The 19,688-nt window shown below is 48.0% G+C and overlaps 7 protein-coding genes across 7 annotated transcripts; 4 read left to right on the plus strand and 3 right to left on the minus strand.

The window, feature by feature from the left end:
* Positions 1 to 1,724: 1,724 nt before the first annotated feature.
* On the minus strand, positions 1,725 to 2,087 carry HD556DRAFT_1441587 (uncharacterized protein; the record flags this gene model as incomplete). The annotated part of the gene is made up of 1 exon (XM_041306326.1): positions 1,725 to 2,087. One exon carries the CDS (start codon positions 2,085 to 2,087, stop codon positions 1,725 to 1,727), a length of 363 nt encoding a protein of 120 aa, XP_041161806.1.
* A 7,748-nt stretch (positions 2,088 to 9,835) lies between these two features.
* On the minus strand, positions 9,836 to 10,159 carry HD556DRAFT_1199460 (uncharacterized protein; the record flags this gene model as incomplete). The annotated part of the gene is made up of 2 exons (XM_041296351.1): positions 9,836 to 9,916; positions 9,965 to 10,159. Coding segments are annotated over 2 exons (276 nt in total), but the record flags the coding sequence as incomplete, so codon positions are not given.
* Positions 10,160 to 11,581: 1,422 nt separating this feature from the next.
* Positions 11,582 to 12,280, plus strand: HD556DRAFT_1234593 (uncharacterized protein; the record flags this gene model as incomplete). Its single annotated transcript, XM_041297672.1, has 2 exons — positions 11,582 to 11,797; positions 11,912 to 12,280. Coding segments are annotated over 2 exons (585 nt in total), but the record flags the coding sequence as incomplete, so codon positions are not given.
* Positions 12,166 to 13,200, plus strand: HD556DRAFT_1360446 (uncharacterized protein). The gene is made up of 3 exons (XM_041302607.1): positions 12,166 to 12,760; positions 12,812 to 12,921; positions 12,968 to 13,200. The coding sequence occupies exons 1-2, from the start codon at positions 12,334 to 12,336 to the stop codon at positions 12,817 to 12,819; spliced, it is 435 nt and encodes a 144-aa protein (XP_041161809.1). The 5' UTR covers positions 12,166 to 12,333; the 3' UTR covers positions 12,820 to 12,921; positions 12,968 to 13,200.
* Positions 13,201 to 13,291: 91 nt separating this feature from the next.
* On the plus strand, positions 13,292 to 16,381 carry HD556DRAFT_1290007 (uncharacterized protein). Its single transcript, XM_041299375.1, has 6 exons — positions 13,292 to 13,622; positions 13,671 to 13,895; positions 13,955 to 14,538; positions 14,589 to 14,822; positions 14,876 to 15,508; positions 15,558 to 16,381. The coding sequence occupies exons 1-6, from the start codon at positions 13,486 to 13,488 to the stop codon at positions 16,184 to 16,186; spliced, it is 2,442 nt and encodes an 813-aa protein (XP_041161810.1). The 5' UTR covers positions 13,292 to 13,485; the 3' UTR covers positions 16,187 to 16,381.
* A 1,467-nt stretch (positions 16,382 to 17,848) lies between these two features.
* HD556DRAFT_1360468 (uncharacterized protein) lies at positions 17,849 to 18,747 on the plus strand (the record flags this gene model as incomplete). The annotated part of the gene is made up of 4 exons (XM_041302608.1): positions 17,849 to 17,983; positions 18,039 to 18,270; positions 18,327 to 18,381; positions 18,436 to 18,747. Coding segments are annotated over 4 exons (623 nt in total), but the record flags the coding sequence as incomplete, so codon positions are not given.
* A 698-nt stretch (positions 18,748 to 19,445) lies between these two features.
* HD556DRAFT_1234619 (uncharacterized protein) lies at positions 19,446 to 19,628 on the minus strand (the record flags this gene model as incomplete). Its single annotated transcript, XM_041297677.1, has 1 exon — positions 19,446 to 19,628. A coding segment is annotated over one exon (183 nt), but the record flags the coding sequence as incomplete, so codon positions are not given.
* Positions 19,629 to 19,688: the final 60 nt, after the last annotated feature.

Below are 19,688 nucleotides of genomic sequence, written 5' to 3' on the forward strand. Positions count from 1 at the left end.
CCCTAATGCCAGCTGTTATCGATACGCTATACACATCGTCCTTGATCTATGTCCTACAGCAATGAGTGTTCAATCGCGACTCCCACCTTATGTGCCCCAACGCCCAGAAACTCGACGTCGCCTTGTCCAATATTCGATTCTTCTTGTTAGTATTCTGATCAGCGCTACAGCCAATATATTAGAGTCCGTGTATGCAAAGGATCCAGAGCCCTATCACACGTCTGCCCTCTCCGGCGAAGCCTGGGTTATGGAGCTATTGTCTGGTCATCCAGAACGAATTCGGTGCGAACTTGGTGTGCATGCACACGTCTTTGCAGAGCTCATCTCTGAGATTCGTGCCCTTGGACACACTGCCTCCAAGTTCGTCTCGCTAGAAGAGCAGCTTGCGATTTTCCTGTACACATCTGTTACAGGTTTGTCCCTCAGACACGTTGGCGAAAGATTTCAACGCTCGAATGATACGATTTCCCGGTAAGTACTATGCGCTAACAGTTTTTATATTGTCTCATGTTCTATGTAGTTACTTTCGCAAGATGCTCAACATCTTCTCGTCGTCCCCCTTCTATACAAAATATGTCCAGTTACCAGATGCCTCCGTTCCCAACAAAATCCGCCATAACCCGAAGTTCTGGCCGTTTTTTAAAGATACCATTGGCGCCATCGACGGAAGCCACATTCACGCATCGCCTCGCGCATTCGAACGAGGTCCCTATCGTAATCGAAAGGGATTCGTTTCGCAAAACTGCTTGTTTGCATGCGATTTCAACCTCAACTTCATATATGCCCTCACTGGCTGGGAGGGGTCAGCTACAGACGCGCGTATCTACGAGGCTGCAGAGGGCCATGACCTTCGCATTCCTGTAGGGAAATATTTCCTTGCAGATGCAGGTTTCCCTCTGCGGCCTGAACTACTCATTCCCTACCGTAACGTGCGCTACCACCTTGCAGAATGGGGTCGTGCAAGTGTAAGGCGAGTTGTACCAGCCTTTTTCTTTGTGTTATGTGCTAATTTTTAACAGGCCAACTACGAAACAAGAGCTGTTCAATCTACGTCACGCATCCGCTCGAAATGTCATCGAGCGGATATTCGGTGTCCTCAAACGACGCTTCCGGATCCTCCTGCTGTCCCCACCATACGCTATGGGCGTACAAGCTCAGATCCCAGCTGCGTTGTGCAGCGTCCATAATTTTATCCGCTTACATGATCCTGCAGAAGGCAACCTGCCTGATGCGGACCACCCCATTGGCGATGCGCACACCGCAAACTGGGAGCAGGAGCCAGCAGAGAATCATCCGGCTAGACACGACGACGTCCATTTGATGCGTGATCGCATTGCCGAAGCGATGTGGGTGGATTATCAGCGCATTTTGCAGGAGAGAGGAGATGATAACGACGATCTATCAGAAGGTATTGCAGAGGAGGATGAGGACGGACTGGACTAGTACTAGTATGCACTTGTACTTTACAATGTTATATATCAGCAGCAGCAACCACAACCATCTACTCCTGATCCGTTCCCGGTCCTGCAAGTTCCTTCTCACTCTCATACTCACGCTCAATCGCACCTATACATCGTTCCTGGTCCCGCAAGTTCCTTCTCACTCTCATACTCACACTCAATCGCACCCGTGTACTCATCATGATGTCATATAGGATGTACAATACAGATACTACATGTTGATACAAAAATGTAATGAGAAGTGATACAAATGGTATGGTAGTTCTATGTAGACACGAGGAGCCCAGAGATAAACGCGCGGCGCATCTCAAAGTCATCCTCCAGCTCGACATAAGCGGCAAGATTGTTCTCCCCTCCTGCACGGGTAAATATCCGCAGGAGGGTGGCTCTCTGTTCAACTCCCAGATCCGCATCTGTGCTGCGCATGATTGCGAGACCGCGGGAGATCATGGTGGGTGGAGCAGGAGGAGGAGGAGGAGGTGGTGGTGGTGGTGGCACCATTTCAAGCGGATGGGCCAAGCTCTTTTCAATAGCGTCAGTGAGGCGATTGATACTACCTTGCATGTTCATGACGGCAGCTGCTGGAGTTATCTTCGCAGCGACTCTGGCAGCACTGCTCGTCCCCATATGTGTGCTGCTGTTACGACTGGGATGAGTCGAGCTATCTCTGTCTGAGTAGACAATCGGCGGAATGCCAGATAGACGTAAGTCTGCTCTCGATTGAGAGATCAAGTATTCTGGCTAAGGCGAGTGTCGCTGACTCCCTTAGAATAGTGGTTCTTTAGACAGTAAGGTTGGAGACCTTACTGAAGGACAATGTTCCAGGTAAAACCCAGTAGATTAAAGTAAAGAATACAACTATGGGTAGGTAGGTTTATATACCAGTGTTCAAGCGGAGCTTGTAAATGTGTTATCAAGATAGAGGCAGAGAAGAGGCGGACAGCCCGCTTGGTAAGATAAGAGATAGGCATGATAAGAGATAAGCGTGATAAGAGATAAGCGTGGTACGGACGGCCCGTTTAAGAAGCGAAAGGAAAATGAGTATAGGGGCCTCTCTAAATGTTATTGTAACATTACCCCCCTGTTACGGTTGAAGTCTCCGACTTCAATTATTCTTCGGTGTCGCAGTATTCGTTCATGTAGTCATAGTGGATGGGATCTGCGTCAGCGTTGCAGAACTCTGGTTCATTATACCTGGTGGCGTAATCTCGGTTCGCCCTTTCTATTTCTTCCAGAAGTTCTTCATCTTTCCTGGCCTCCCATGCCGCTAGTGCTTCATAGAAGCCTTCATCGGTATAAACCAATGGGAATAGTTCTTTCTTCGCAGCGTAAGGGCAATAAATAGAAAGATGGCCGGGTTTCTGGGCCTGGCAGATGCGACAGTAATATTCGGGGCAATTCTTGTGACGGTGCCCAAGTTTCTTGCAGACGCGGCAGACGAAATTGTCCGCGGAAAACTGGGGTTGTTTTACAGTGATGACGTCGGGGGTTTCGGTGAGGTCAATGACTTCACGCTTCTTTCCCTTAGAAGCTCTAGTCTTCGACACTCCGTGCACGGTAGCCCCTCTACGGGTCTTTCGTTTGAAGACGACGGTGGGTTCGGGGATGGGGAGTGGTTCTTCGACTGGTGTCGGTTGAGCAGCAGGCTGAGTTTCTTCTCCAGCCGTATCTGCAGCAAGTACGTTGCTGGGGGGAGCGCTAGTAAAAGGGCTTGGCGGGCGACCGACTTCGGTCTGGTTTCGTTCTTCAACAGTCCGTATAACTGACTTGCAGATAGTGCTAAAAGCAGAAGGAAGCAGCTGAATCTCAAGGCTGCGTATTTGTCTCTGGAGGTGCTGGCATGCGAGTCTGAGGGCATCGTTTTCGATTTCTTTGAGTCTGAGCTCAAGGGCGGCGGTGGCGCGTATGATGTGAATCTGGGATATGACAGGGGCGGCAGCGGACGCGGGTGCTTCAGCGAGCTGTTTCTCAAGCTCAATTGCGTGGGGGAGGGACAGCAGAGTGGTCTCGACGATGGCGTCGTCGTCTAGGTTAAGGATGTTCTTTTTGTACGAAGAGTTTCCGAGTGAGTGCAAGGATGATGATGATGATCCGGTAGGAGAGGGTGTCAAGGGTGGAGACATGTTACTTGGGATTTGTTCGTAGGGGAATGATTCGTTCAGTTCAACTTGTGTCTCTTCTTATACGTGGTTAAGAGTTCTTTCGAACTCCGCAAGTTTTCTTCGGGTATCCATTCGTTGCTTCCGGAGGAGTAGCCTATCCATGATACCAGATAGCGTCTTCGTTTACCCGTGCCCTTATGGCTAAGAATAGCTTCTATTTCGTATTCTTCTTCGCCATTGATAACGTCAGGTGGTGGTTCGGCGTAGTTCGGCCCGTGTATCTCTGTTTCGCGATAGGAGGATAGTTCAGAAGCGTGGAACGTGGGGTGGACCTTCCATTGTTCTGGAAGTTTCAGGGTGAACGTGATGGGCGATAAGACCGCGGTGATAGGGAATGGTCCGTATCTCTTGGGCGCAAGTTTCCTAGATGGTAATGATGTGCGGAGATTGGTGGCTGAGAGCCATACCTTATCTCCCGTCTTCCATGGTCGGTACTTTTCCTGGCGAGACCTTTCTGCCATTCGTTGCATAGCGATGTTATGGCAGGCAAGAGCTTCTTCTCGTATCTTCTGGAGGTTCCTAAGTCTTTCTTCTGCTGCCGGCGTGTCTGATACTGATAAGATGTGTGGGATTCCTCGTGGTTCGTAACCCATCATGAGGAAGAACGGGGAGGTATTCCTGGCATCGTGTTTCCGATGATTATGGACGAATTCGGCGATAGGGAGATGATTGGACCATTCTAACGGATTGCTTCTACAGTAGATCCGTAAATAGGTTTCTAGTTCCTGGTTGAGTCGTTCTGTTTGTCCGTCTGTCTGGGGGTGGTAGGCGGTCGATGCGGCAATCTGATATCCGAGGAGTCGGGCAAGTTCTCGAGAGAATTTCGAAATGAACTGCGGTCCTCTATCTGAGATCACTTTCTCGTGGAGGCCAAATCTTTTGAACACGTTTTTGAGAAATAGTTTGGCCACTCCTTCGGAGGTGATGTTTTTGTTGCATGGTGAAATAATTACCCCCTTCGTAAGCCCATGATCTACCACGATCATGATAGAGTCAAAACCGCCCGAGACGGGAAGGTCGGTGATAAGGTCGACAGACACTTGGGAGAAAGGGCGAGTGGCGGTGGAGGGGATTGGGCGCAATGGCGGGGTAACAGGGTGTGTGTCAGCCTTCATTTGCTGACACAACGCGCATCCGTCGACGTATTTACGGATGTAAGTTCCCATGGCTGGCCACCAGAAATCTCGTTTGACGAGTTCTTCTGTCTTAAATCGGCCGGGATGTCCCGCCGTAGGATGATCATGGTGTTTGAATAACACGTCATGCCGTTGGGCCGCTGGTACGTAAGCTCTATGTTTATAAAAGAGGACGCCATTGATGCACGTCCAATCGGAAAGGGCAGATTTCATCGGGGGAAGGCATACTCCGTCCAATGCTTCCAAGGCGGTCTGGTATACGGGGTCTTCAGCGGAGTGGCGCGCAATACTTTCTGACAAATCATTGTCAATGAGTCGTACGAACATGGTATCGGGGAGGAGAACGCGATTCTCATTATCATCTTTTCCGAGTGAATGGTCCGGACGTCGAGATAGGGCATCAGGAGCGGCTAATTTGGTTCCTGCGACGTGATGCAATTCCAACTGATAATTGGAAAGGACGAGTTGCCAACGTGCTTGTCTTCGTGTCAGCTTTTGGGCGGAGCGGAAGTATAGGAGGTTCATATGATCCGTTGTAGGGATTCATTTCTGGCTGGGCTTGTAGAGACTGTTTTTACCTTACCTTATGTTGGCACTTTTGTAGCTTACATAAGCAAGTTATCTTTTCACCAGTTACCAGTAGGAGTCAGAGTCTTCAGTAGTTTTCTATCATATTTCCTCTTCTCTGAGCCTTGAGCCTGGTCCAGAAACCCTTTAGGGTCGAATAGCAGCTAGGTTCTGCAAGACCCAACATTGTTCAGACTCCCTCTCTGAATTGTTGTACCTTCACCGTGAATACTATCACGGTGTGGGGGCTTCCTTCCAAATAATGGCGCCATTCCGAGAGTGCCCGAATGACCGCTAGCAATTCTCTGTCAAAGATTTCATAGTTTCGTTCTGCGGGGTTGAGAGATTGGGATAGGTAACCGCATGGGTGGTACATTCCATTGTCATCAGTCTGCAGCAATACTGCTCCGGTTGCTGCTAATGATGCATCGGTAGCAATTGCGAACTGACGAGTTGGGTCCGGGTTTCTTAGTACTGGTTGCGATAAAAAGGCGTTCTTAAGGTGGTCAAAGGCGTTCTGACATTTGTCAGTCCAAACGAAAGGGTGGTCTTTCTTCGTGAGGTCGATAAGGGGTCGAGCGATATCCGAGTAGTGAGCGATGAACGTCCGGTAGAAATTGCAGAATCCTAGGAAAGACCGTGTGTCTTTTAGGTTCCCCGGGGTTGGCCAATGTTTAATTCCGTCTACTTTGGCGGGTTCCATCCCTACTTCTCCTGGTCGGATCATCATTCCAAGATATTCTACTTCTCGCGCATCGAAGGTGCATTTTTCCGGTTTAACGAATAGTTTCTCTTTTCGAAGGATGTCGAGGATTTCGATGGTTCGTGCTTGGTGCTGCTGAAGATCTTTCGAGAAGATTAACAGGTCGTCCATGTATATGACTAGCCATCCCTGGTTTATCTGCTTCTGGCAGAGGTTGGTCATGAACGCTTGAAAGGTTGCAGGGGAATTCGTTAATCCAAAAAACATGACTGTTGGCTCGAACAGTCCTTCTTGAGTGGTAAACGCTGCTTTCCATCGATCTTCTGGGTGGATCCTCACGTTATTGTACCCTGACCTTATGTCGATCTTCGTGAAGTACTTGGTGTCATAGAGTTGTTCAATGAGGGATTTTGGCAAGGGGAGGGGATACTGATTTCGTACAGTCCAATCGTTGAGATACCGATAGTCTTGACAGGGGCGCAGTTCTCCACTTTTCTTTCCTACGAAAAAGAATCCGCTGGCTTGGGGTGATTTGGAGGGGACGATAAAACCTTTTCTGGTGTTTTCTTCGATAAACATTTTGACAGCTTCTCGTTCTTTTCCTGATAACGGATAGACTTTTGACGTTTTGGGCACGAATCCTGGTTTAAGGTCGATACGATGATCTACCCCGGGTCTTTCCGGCGGGAGTTTGTTAAGACCATCCTTGGCGAAGACGTCTTGATACTGATGGAGGAAATGGGGAACGAGTTCTTCGAAAGTTTTCTTCTGTTTTTCTATTTCTCCTGCAACCGCGAATTCCTGGGCTTTATTACTCGTCTTTCCGTAGTTTTGTTCCCTTTTTGATGTCCCGTCTCGAACGAGTGGGGTATCGAAGGTTATATCTTCTATGATGCGCACGGTGGAGCCATCAGCGGCATATTCGACGAGTACTTCGTCGTTAGCCAGTTGATAGGCTAATGGGTCAACGACTGGAGTTTTGAAATTTTCTGACCAGACGTCCTCCTTCGTGTCATAGTTGGGGATTTCTTCATCAACTACTTCTTCTACAGAAGCGGTATAGGGGGAGGTGGTTTCCTCAGTTGCCACCTTCACCTGTATCGGCTTCCGTAGTTTGGAATTTGTCCAAGTTCGGGTCGTTTCTTTTCTGACTTTTTTTTCTTTTCTGAAAAGCGGCGGAAGTGACTTCCTGCGTCTCTTTCTATCAATGTTTTTCTCTATGGCGAGCGACCTTTTTGTCGATGGGAGTGATACGGTTTTGGCCTCCCAATCGATCTGGGGTTTTAGTGCAGCAAGCCAGGGGAATCCTAGGAGGATTTTGTCCTGTTTGGCTAGCTTTGCCACATTGAATTTCCCGATCATGGTTCGTTGATCGATTTTGATCGTGAGTACGCAGTAACGAGAGATGAGTCCTCCTTGAGCGTCTGACCCATCGGCGGTGATAACAGGGAAGGGTCGTGAGAGTTTATGGGTTCTTATTTTGTGCCTTTTACAGAAGGTATCGCTGATAAAGGTGCCGGATGCTCCGGAATCGATGACCATGGATGTTTCGACGGTTTGTACGCGTTTATCGGAAAAAATGGATGCAGGAATTCTTAATTCATTTCTGGTTCCGATAGAACGTATTAGTCGTACATGAGTGGGAGTTACTGACGTCGAGGCAGTGTCCCTTTCTAAAAATCCATCTCCACGAAGCGACGTTCTACTTCAGTGAAGTCGCTATCTTCTTCTTCTTCGATTTCTTTGGCTTTCTCTTTCATAGTCTTCCTCCGGACTGGTGCTTTCCTCTTTGGAGTTTCTTCCTCGTTCCTCTCCTTCTTTCTTCTGATGGGGGTCCTAGAGGAGGAGGGGCGACTTTCGACTTCGTCGTCGCTGCTACTTTCTTCCTCTTTGTTTCTTCGGATCTGTCCTCTTTCTCTGGGGTGGAAGGAGGTGTCGTTGGCACGGTGTCCTACTTGGTGACATTTGAAACATCTCCCTTCTTTGAGGTGCTTCTTTAATTCTGCGTCTGAGAGGCGGCTTATGCGGTCGACTTCCATGTCGTCGTCTCTTTTTGGAACGTAGTGTCTATTTCCGAAGTTCTTCTTCTTTTGTTGCTGGGGTCTTTCTTTCTTCTTGATGGCTTTCCATCTTTGGAAGGCGTTATCGAGATTGATGCAAGAGTTGACAACGGTGTCGAAGTTATCGAGAGTTTCACCTGTTCGGTGCAGGTTATCCTGAAGCCCGTAGTCTAGGCCTTGTCGAAAGAATTCGATGAGGGGGGCTTGTTCGGTCATTCCTGCTCGGTGTGCGAGGAGTTTGTAGTTGGAGATGTAGGTGTGGAGATCTCCTTTCATCTCTAATCCTCGTATCTTCATCATGGCAGTTCCGGCGGGGTCCATGGGTTTGAAGGCTTCGTCGAAGTCCTTTTTGAATTTGGCCCAGGTACCATAGCCGATCATTTGTCCAGAGGTGTCTTTCCTCTTGGGGTCTAGGGCTGCTTCCATGAAGTCTTCTGCCCAGGCTGCTGCGTTTCCTTTCGTCATGTAGGATAACACAAGAATGATCTTCTTCTTATCATCAACGTAGACTTTGTCGTTAATGTCGAGGTATGCATGACATTTCATCATGAATCTCTTTGATTCTTCTCTGTCTCCATCGAATTCGGGAGGGGAACCGATCTTTAGTTCTATTTCTTTGTTCTGGGTCGTCATGGCATTCAAAGGAGGAATGGTTGGTAGCGCTCCTAAGTTCAAGGCTCCGATCAAAGGAGTTAACGAAGTCGTGGTGTCGGTTTCGTTGCAGATGGCAACGGTTCAGGTAATAAGACTTTAATCTTTTGTTACGACTGGGATGAGTCGAGCTATCTCTGTCTGAGTAGACAATCGGCGGAATGCCAGATAGACGTAAGTCTGCTCTCGATTGAGAGATCAAGTATTCTGGCTAAGGCGAGTGTCGCTGACTCCCTTAGAATAGTGGTTCTTTAGACAGTAAGGTTGGAGACCTTACTGAAGGACAATGTTCCAGGTAAAACCCAGTAGATTAAAGTAAAGAATACAACTATGGGTAGGTAGGTTTATATACCAGTGTTCAAGCGGAGCTTGTAAATGTGTTATCAAGATAGAGGCAGAGAAGAGGCGGACAGCCCGCTTGGTAAGATAAGAGATAGGCATGATAAGAGATAAGCGTGATAAGAGATAAGCGTGGTACGGACGGCCCGTTTAAGAAGCGAAAGGAAAATGAGTATAGGGGCCTCTCTAAATGTTATTGTAACAGCTGCCATGTGCCGACACTCGAGCCTTCTTGAAGACCTGAGTGGAGGGCACCAATGTCGTTGAAAGCGGGAGAGTTGACGACTGGGGAGTAGCGGGATGGGTAGATATGGGGACGCCACTGGAAGGGAGAGACGATGTCTCCACGGAGTCGAGTAGAGTGTTGGTGCGCAGGCGTTTACTGGACTGGGAGCCAGTAGTAGCGGAGGCTCTGATGCTGAGTGGCATCATCAGGTCAGCGCTCATGTCTGGCACACTGGGGTCCACATCCATGTCAAGAAGGTTGAGGCCCCCGTCAGCGTCATCGAGCACATCATCGATACTGATGGAGGCGGGGGCTGTAGTAGCGGGGTGGAATGCATGCCTTCCACGAGCACTACTGTTCTCGCCTAAGATGGCCTGCATGTCGTCGTATGGGGGCCACCCTTTGTTGCGCAAGGGGCGCATTGCGATTCGTGACTAGCTCAATGTTAGTCAATGTTGCGCAATATATTTAATAATGACATACCTTTGCCGCAACATATGTATCCCAAACGCTCGCAGCAGCAGTGCCCTCAATTCCAGCTCCCCGCACATTGTCCCAATGGAAGCCAGACACGTTGCGGTAAACCTCGATTTGATTGAATGTTTTTTTGAGCTAAACCGATCTCATCAATTCATGGTCGATCAATATAAGATAACATACCGAGGTCCACTTCGTCTTGACCATCTTGCCCGTCTTCGGTGGGCCTATTGTCTGAATCGTACCATCGGTGTTGATAGCAGCTGCTGCACTGTTGTAGGTAGGCATTGAGAAATTTCCGCCATCACCACCTGATGCCCGATTCTCAATCAGGTGGTGAAGCAGGACATCCACCTCCGCATCCTGCCAATGTGCCTTTGAACTGTCAGTCTGCTGTGTGACCTCTGGCTGAGCCATGAGAACTGTCGTAAAACTAGCACAGATAGCCGCAAGTGCAATAACGCTAGTATGAAGTCTTTGTCGTCGATGACAATCAATAAGATAGGGATGCATGGTAGATGTACAGGTAGGAGATGTAAGGTTAGAAGTCCGACGTCTGGGACGCTTCAAGCCGAGAAGCCTCACCTGACATTTGCCAAACCTCGGTCAACATCTCGTTGCCGAACTGGCTCTTAGGTGATGACACCCAGTGAAAACTGACTATGACGGGAGGAGTCGTGGTGTGACAATAAGTGATTTTGTCAGCAGCTCGATAGAAAAACATATGAGAACATGATAAGACACGTAGTGAGCGAATCCGCACATTTCAATATATGCGGGGGCGGGTTTCCTCATGCACATAGGTGCTTTTTTAACGTAAAACATATTTGCGCATTTGAATGCATATACTCGTTCCCCTTGCCAGATGGTTGAAAATGTGCGCAAATATGCTCGAATAATATTAGGCACTGTAGCAATGGTGGTACAAAAGTGGTACAAAAAAGCTCAAAAACACATAGCGGCTTGAAAACATGACACGCGCGGACAACGGCTCGAAAGCACTCGAAAACATTGTAGGAAATGTGTATGTCGGATCGTGCTGAATCTAATAGAGACATCCTTCGGAGACAGATTTAGTCCATGTATCAGAAGCGACCTAGTAGATGAGACTTACCTTACGGGAGATTCACTAGTAGAGTTGGCTGTCGCAAACTGCTTGCCCCCCGAGGTCCAGAACATCCAAGAATCGTTGGTAACCTGTTGCAAGCGAACGGTTAAAACAACGTCAACAAACAAAAAAGGTCACGCAACAATAGAGTGGCCTCAGTTTTATATCATCCCGCTGTTCTAAACTCGTGTGGTCAGCGCAATCATACCGTCGGATAAGCAACATGTGAGACACTCACAGGGCAGAACCAGTGGAGGAGAATAGCGAGACCTTTAACTCGGAGGTGGGAATGTGGTGGGGAGGAAGAAGGGTGGGGAGAAAGAAGGGTGGGACAACAGAAATTTGGCCCCAACAATTTATGTTGCTTTGGGGTGCCGCACGACCTTCGTAGCTTGCACAAGTTGCAATGACATTGATGCAAAGTTTGTGTTTGCGATGTGCAGTTTGCGCTTTGCGATACGGAATTTGTGCTATTACATAGCTTGACAAGAAGATGTTATGCAATGCGAACTTTGCAAAGCTAATAAATGACGAAAATATAAGAAATGAGCACACCTGGCACAGTACTAATACGGTAATTCACGTCTCAGCACATATAGACCTCTCCCGTCATAGTCAGTTTTCACTGGGGATGACAAGTGAGTCATGATGATTCTTACTTCAACGCCCTGCTCAATAAATTTCTTGTCAGCTTTTACGCCGCGTACAAATCCTTCTTCATCAAGGTTATCGATGAAAGGAGCCTCAGCTCCACGCTAGAGGAATACATCTTCTCTAAGAAGTACAACTTTATAGAGGGGCGAGACGCATCCGCCCAGCCGGTGATGTTGGCGCGCTTCCTTGGAGGTTTGTTCCACGCCTTCATCCATGTAGGATACGGCGCGGAATTAGGCATCCCAGGCATGGTTGTCGAAGGCGAGCAACGTGACACATCGCCGTAGAAAAGTCTCTGACAGACATCTCAAGGTCTTGCATTGGCCAGCGTGCATAATTATGAGTTTTTGCCGTCGCGTCTTTTCGAGCCCAGCGGCACAACTGAAGTGGAAGAGGCAACAACTTGGCTTGCCTCCCTCGTCCTTAACACAAAGGCATCTACTGTGCCCTCTCAACTCGAACAACCGCCAAAGAACCATGCGTTCTCTATTCTTGCCAAGATCATGCAAGACTCGAAATTCACACCGAAGGAAATCAAGAAGCATTTTAACAATTTTGATGGCCTGATGTCCGAGCACGGTGATACTTTATGGCACTACGCTGAACAATGGACGATCGATCCGTCGCAGCCAGGCGAAATCGAACGCAAGATGGAAGAATGTATTTGGACAAGCACTATCATCTACACCATTGGCGGATGGAACAAGGACAGAAGCTTCACAGCAGACTTCACATAGTAAGTGGCGTCAAACCTGCTATGTGTGAATACTGATTTTGGGGGTGCTCCAGTATGCATCTCGTCACCTCAAGTCTCTTCCTTCCATCACTGCTGGCTTACCTGCCACAAAACTCACAAGTTCTTTTGCTTCGCGGATACTTTGCATCGACTCTTGGGTGGTGGATCACATGCGGTTTCCCTAGACTGGACATTCAAGGCTTCATGAGCGCCACCTCACGCCCTTCGTCAGAAATCAAGGTCGCTAACCCATTCCTCGATATTGTTCAGTCTGTGATAACGCACCCAAACGAACATATGCCTAAGATTCAGCGCGCTTTTGCGCATTTCTCATCCATTTATGGCGCACGGCCCAAGGGTTACTTCAAGGATACGGAACTGGAGGGTGCAGAAGCTCTAGATGGATCGCTCTTCCTTTTGGCTGCGAGATTGACTGGGGAGTATATGAGCGAAGGTAGGTTCTGGAGCCTAGGAGGGTTTCCTGTGAGGGATTAGGAGTGGGCGAGGGATCTGATATGTCTGGGTTACAAACACCGTTGAACCAATGACTGTACATTTCAAACTTGTCAAATGTGTTGATCGTCTGATATCGCCCAAGACACAGCGATATATCCATTCACAAGGGGCACACAGCACATGGATCTAAAAGGGGTAAGCATTGTGTGCGAGAAGTGTAACTGAGTCATACATCTGTCTTCTTTCTGAACCTCAGGCTGGAGCGAGCGGACTCCATTCCACCCTAAAATATAAATCCCGAAATCAGGATTCTTAGAAGAAATCATAATATAATGTTTCTAGGCACTAGCATAAGCCCGGATCGATATGATAATTAATTCAAGTTGCGTATTACAAAACACCATTTGTATGGTAAAATACTATGAAAAACATAAACTGATGGGCCTTGTTTTTGATGGATTGATGCATACTGGGCTGAGTATAGATGGATCCGATTTAGTAAGTAGTACTAATACCGTGACTACGGACTCATGTTAGGGTCACGTGAACGTGTTGATGGGAACGCGTCTTCAACCAACTCCGCCACATCAATCCACATCTGAGATTTAATGATTGATGTCCACAACATTTGTGCCACGCTGGTCGACCAGATATAAGGAAGGCAGTCATTTCTGTTGTCTTCTTAACTCTTCCTCTTCACCAATCCTGCTCGTAACACTCAATCAGCGTAATCGCTGAACACCTAGTATCATGTCCCCTGCCGGCGAGACTGAGTCTACTCCTCCACGCACCAATGCACCAGCTCATGGTGCTAGCAAAATAGAATCAACCCCAAACAGCCGTGGGGCTTCTGTTGTCAGCGAGAACATCGGGGTGCTCGGTGTCAAGTGCGCACAATTCCTGTCTTTATTGAGAGAGCCTGACATTCCATCAAGAGTTAAGAACGTCGGCCCATGGATTCAACGGGATATTGAGCAGGTCAAGGAGTGCAAGGCAGATGCCATGCTGCAAGCCCTCCTTCAGCGCGCTTCTTCTGCTCCCGAGACCGAACAGCCCGAGCTTCTGCAAAAGTGTCTCAAGGCGGTTCTGCCTGTTTGCAACGGGCAGGCTTCTACTGCCCTCGTAAAGTCTTCTGACATTGAGACAGCCCTCAACGAATAGTGAGTGATTTTTTCTAAGTTCGTTGATCAGACGTTCTGATGCTCAAAATAATTGCAAGCGTATGTCCAGGAGTGGAGAACAACTTCTACGGCCCTTTTATAAGAGCCACTAACGTCGCCCTCGCTTGTCTTGAAGAGATCAAGATTGATGGGATGCGTGCTCCTGTCCCTACCGTGGACATGATCTGCCAGCAGAACGATATGCCCATGCACCAGATGCACCAGACCAAGAAATCAATTCGGAAGCCCGACCTCGTGATTCTTCCTTTGAATAGCGCATGCGCTCCCTTCCAGGATGAGACGGGCAACAAGAAGGGCAAGCAGACCAACAAACAGAAGGGCACACAGAAGAACGACGAGAAGGACGACGAGCAGCGCAAGAAGAAGCGCAAGGCTCATATGGACACGAATGCAACAGCTAAGCCGAAAAAACTTCCATGGAAAGATGTGCTAGCTTGCATCGAGTTCAAAAGAAAGATAGCTGGGAGGACGAAAGGGATTAAGTCACCATCCTCTACGTATACAGTGACAGACCATGTCCCTACCAAACCAGAGTATCTGCCGGTGGATCATCTTAAGGCTCAAGTACCTGCGCCAGGCCCTTCGCATACCCCAGCAACACAACCTGCGTCTGACACTGCACGTAAGCAATTTCATTTTCGATTTCAAGATCAAACTAAATTAGCCTAGCAGTAGTTCAATCTTCTGGCCTTACTACTGCACAACATTCCAAGGGCGGGTCTAGCTCCAAGCGCAAGGCCGCAGACACTTTGGAATCCACCGCGAAAAAATCTAAGATGGATACCAATGACATGGATGCTGACGCGGACGCGGATCTAGATGTGACCGTTCAGACGGGTCTGTACGCCGCTGAGATGTTTGCGGCCAATCTTGGAGTCAATTATTTGCTGAATATGATCGTCGTCGGTGAGTTCGTTCGTCTATCGAGATTCGTCGCGCTCTTACCACAGCTTTTCCAGACGATGTAATGTGGATCTGGTATTATGATCGGCAAGGGATCGTTCAATGCTCAGGTATCAACTTCATTCAAGATCTCCCGCGATTTATGGTGCTGTTGTATGCTTTACAACGCTTCGAGCTTCACGATTGGGGCCGAAACAAAGACTTCCTCCCAATTGAAGTTGAGGGCAAACTATGCCACGAATTCAAAATCGATGATGAAAACCTTGGAGAGGTGGATTTGCTCCTTCATACCAGCCACGATGAAAGAGTGACGCACTACGGACTGCAAGGACGGGCCACCAATGTGGTCCCTGTCACTAGCGAAGTGCTCACGAAGAAATACGGCAAGTTCGAGGATGGGATGGTGGCCAAGATCTTTTGGGGAGAGGCGAGTCGCACTAGCGAGCCGGAGATCCTGAAAAAGGTTGAGGAGATCGCCAAGAGGCACGCAACTGTCCAAGACCATGTTCCTCACCTGCTTTGGCACCACACGTTCACAAATCCCACAGCCGCCATCCGAGAAGCGCTCGGTGTTCCGGAACCCACTACAGGCAGTCGCGTGCTCTACATTCTTGTATTCCGCAAGCTCCTCCCCATCGCCCAGCTTCACGGCAAAGAGCTTTTTGACGTCTGGCGGCAGTGTATTTCATGTACGTGTTTCATTGAATTTACATGTCTCTTTGTTGACAGCACATGCAGGCCACCTTACTCTGTGGAAGGAAGGGGTCCATCATCGAGATGTCAGTCCTGGAAATCTGATGTGGTACTGGAAAGACGACAAGCGGATAGGCGTTTTGAATGACTACGATCTATCCTCGTTAGCAGATGACTCAGGTCCTCGGGGCAATGAGCGCACGGGCACGGTGCCGTTCATGGCGCTCGATCTCCTCACCGAAGAGGGTCAAAGAGGCGAAGTCAAACACCTATATCGTCATGATCTGGAGTCGTTCATTTGGTGCTTCGCCTGGATATCCTTGCGTTACGAGAATGGGGTCCTCCTATCACGGAGATTGCGCCCCTTGGATGAATGGGCGACTTTAGGCGCTGTGGCATGTGGCGAGAAGAAGTACCATTTTCAGGGTAATGTGAAACCTCCCGCACGCTCCCACATAGACTCGTCACTATGGGCGTTTCTTGTGGGCTGTTTCGATGTGCTTGAGACACACACCTTCAATCGACGCAAACAACTAATACGATCGATAATAGACGCAGACCAGCCGACGACCTCCGAGGAGTCAGAATCAGATTTTGATGGTTTTCTCCAGTCATTCGAGAATACCAAGGGCTGGGCTGCGCTTAGCAAACTTCTACCAGAATCTTCACAGTGATTTTCTTTGCCCATTACACTAGCTACGGTTTCCTGGCTCTAATACTTGCGTCGATTGCCCGTGTTTGATCCGTCTCCAGTAGGTAAACCAAATGAATAGATGCATGATAGTGACTCGCCATTACGCAGAATGGAACAACAGAAACTGTCATGTTTAGTAGATGACGGCTGATTAATGATTTCCAACAAAAGTGCAGCGCGCTACTACTAGGTCCGAGCAAATACATACAGGAATATACACTTCATCCTTACAGGTCGCGATAGTCACGAAGGATAGTCCGAGTAGTAACCAACTAAAGCCTGTCTGCCACAACGCGGCTCGAGTCAACCACTCTATGTTTGTCCCCGACCCGATTCAATATCTCCATCAGTCACCTTGCTGACATCTAAACTGGTGAGACTCAAATAATATTTAATCACACCAATTCATCATGCTCGGCTCAGGCATATATTGTTTTATAACGTTAGCCACATCTATCTAGGCACGCTTCTAGCTGTTTCACGACTAAACCGAGATTTCAGAATTTCCGAAGGCGCTACTAGGCGTCGCGTCAGACCACTGGCATAATGCTGGTTGTCGGACTGTATCTTCGCTTTCATCTTGAAACACTTACCTCACCAAATCAAGACTGGGACAATTATTTCTCAATCTCGCTTCGGCGGTCCAGCGCCGGATAACGGTATGGGGCCCGCCATTGTATCCAGCATAAACGATACGTTAACCAAGGTCTTCACTCCAGTTTGCTCATCCTCTACTACCATGACCTTGGTCTCAAATATTCTCTTTTTAGGGCCGTTCATCAAGACGAGTCGTGTCGATAGCTACTTTGCAGGTTCGTGGAGAACGAGTCTAATGATGGTGATGTGGCAGTCTAACTTTGGCTGCGGTTTTGAAGTCGCCTTCGCTGTTGGGTTGATGTATGATTGGGGTGAGCACGACCGAACATGAAAGGCATTGATATCCTCATGGCATTTCCAGCACTTACATTCGGTCAAGAGGTGTGTCGATGATATTACTGAAGCAGCCATCTGACTAAGGATGCTTTCATAGGTGGAATTGATCTGGGTGAGCATCAATAGCACGACGTGAAAACGTAACTGATCATTCGCGGCAGAATAGACCTTGGTCCCTCATGACGGCATCGTATCTGGGTGTATGTAGTTTGTGTTATCAGTGTGGCGGGCAAGTTGTATTGACTTGAAATGATCTTAGGTGCGCTATGTTGGACTAATATATTCCGTGTATGTTGGGAAGGTTAAGCAATTGGTGTTGTGCTAATCTGTCATCTCTCATGATCAGCACCAGAGTATTGCGTATGTCTCTTTGCACACACTGTTTTCATTTCTTCTGACCGGAAACATACAGTGTTTATTCCAGCGACAGCTGCAGTGAGTATTCTGTTTCTATGCCTGAATTCCTGATCAATCATCTGCACTCCCATGTAGGGGTGAGTGAGCTTCTTGACCGAATTCTTAGTTCAACCTAATGATTGCCATAGCTGTGAGTTTTTATTCGGGCGTACGATCTTCCATAACGTTACTGAATTTATCAGGCCCTGGTGGGTACCTCGCACTAGATTGGATGTGTGTCATCACAAATGCTATACTGGGCAGTAAGCTATTGCAATACTGTGGTATTGAATTGACTGAAACATTACACAAGTCATGATGATTGCTCGTTTACATGCCATGTATCAGCGATCCAGAAACGTGCTGACATTTCTTGTTGTCATCTTCCTGATTGTCAACGTCGCCAACGGAGTGCTCGCGGGAATAATAATGAAGAATGTTTCAGGGGGTAAGTTTGATTGCAGGCGAAATACAGGTGCACCAGGCTCATTGATAAATACCAGAGGTAGTCGTTCTCTCAGGCATGTATCAGTGCAACGTTAGCTTTGTAGGAGACAGCGTACTCCTGTATTCCATAACTTGGGTACTGGTCACTGTATGGGAGATTGTCGCACTGTGTTTCGCAGTCTGGATCGCTACGATACACTTCCGTGAATTACGGCGCTCATCGGCAGGGGGTTTTATCGGGGACTGTTTTACGGTGTTGATGAAAACTCATTTACTTTACTTTGCGAGGTGAGTTCATGATGTGAATGCGATTCTCTTGACTGCTGAAGTTTTGCCGATGCTAGCTTTATTCCCATTTCTTGCTTCAATCTTGCTTATCTGTCCCCGAAGACCCCAGTGGTATGCCAATCTTTCACTGAACTCTGCGTGTGTGCACGGTTCACCATCCTATAGGAATTATATTCCACGAAATGCCACATTTGGATTGGTTTTCTTCAAGTTTGCTCACTAGCGGGGAAGTTTGTGCTGGGACCGCGCCTGGTCCTTGGCGTTCGAGAGTATCACGCTAGGCTTGTGACCGACTCAGATGTAGCAACTGGCATGACTTCAATGGTTTTCGAGGAGCGCGTGTATGACGGGAAATGCTCGGCATGATTAACACTTGTTGGGACTGCAGAGAACGAGTGATCTTTTTTTGATATCCATGTGTTACTGTACTTGGTGTTCTGATGTGGACAATCATATTTCACGACTCACTTGCACTAAGTGGCGCAAGCTCACTAGACAGTCTCGCAAGCACTGGCATGCAAGTCTCTGAGTGCTCGAGCTAAATTCAGGAAGGAGCTAGTAGGTTGAAGCTTTATTTATCGTTTATCAAGTTTACAACGCGCTGTGACTTCGCAGTTAAGGAAGGCGAAGAGATTCGTGAATAGAGTAGTCATCGAGGCACCCGTCATGCCCTTAGTATGAGACACATGAAACCAAAAAACAAATTATTAAGTCGACACGGTCGATAAGTTCATGTCAATAATAGATCTTGATACTAGAATGACAATGATTATGTAATTATAGGTACAAACAGAAATAATACCTGGCACACCTCGTTTTCGACCAACTCTCATGTCGGTATGTGGTACATTGCTAATACAGCTATGTCGCCTCTCAAAACACGATCCTTGGCCATGTCGACGAGCGCTTTTAATTCACCATCCGCCTGACCGCCATCCGTGACCTCTGGTATCATGTCGAAGTTGCTCCCCTGGGCTCGTAGTACAGCAAGTGCATGAATCCTTCAGGCTCGTAAATTCTACTGCGCATTATTCTGGACGAGTGGCACTTGTGCAATGATGCCATATATGTGTTCTGCATATGGCCAACAGTTCTTGTGTGGGCAGCTTTGCGACGAGCACCCTTCCTGTGATCGTACCTTCTCGAGGACCATTGATCGCTTTATGTTCGTATCGCTACTCTGGCATGAGGTTCAGATTGAATTTGACGCCTGATAGGGTGGTGTTGATGATGTGGTAGATGTGGCAGTGGCGATCAGAGGTGTTACGAGTGTCTTTTTTGGGTGAAAGTATGATTGTGAAATAAAATCCTGGCTTTGTCTTGCAGTGAGAGAAGGCGTTGTGTAGACGGTGTTTGTTGTGCTATGGGTCTATTACTATGTGCGAGGGATGTTCTGACGGACCAGAGGGCATTCCTTG

This window comes from Suillus plorans, assembly GCF_016647745.1.
Source record: "Suillus plorans strain S12 chromosome Unknown HD556scaffold_19, whole genome shotgun sequence".
Classification (NCBI taxonomy): Eukaryota; Fungi; Basidiomycota; class Agaricomycetes; order Boletales; family Suillaceae; genus Suillus; species Suillus plorans.

What these genes read in the sequence shown, in the direction of transcription:
- HD556DRAFT_1360446 (XM_041302607.1), top strand. Translation starts at nt 12,334, where the DNA reads ATGCATCTCGTCACCTCAAGTCTCTTCCTTCCATCACTGCTGGCTTAC.
- HD556DRAFT_1290007 (XM_041299375.1), top strand. Translation starts at nt 13,486, where the DNA reads ATGTCCCCTGCCGGCGAGACTGAGTCTACTCCTCCACGCACCAATGCA. An exon ending in ATCGGGGTGCTCGGTGTCAA is followed by an intron (nt 13,623 to 13,670) that starts GTGCGCACAATT and finishes CATTCCATCAAG; the next exon opens with AGTTAAGAACGTCGGCCCAT. An exon ending in GAGACAGCCCTCAACGAATA is followed by an intron (nt 13,896 to 13,954) that starts GTGAGTGATTTT and finishes AATAATTGCAAG; the next exon opens with CGTATGTCCAGGAGTGGAGA.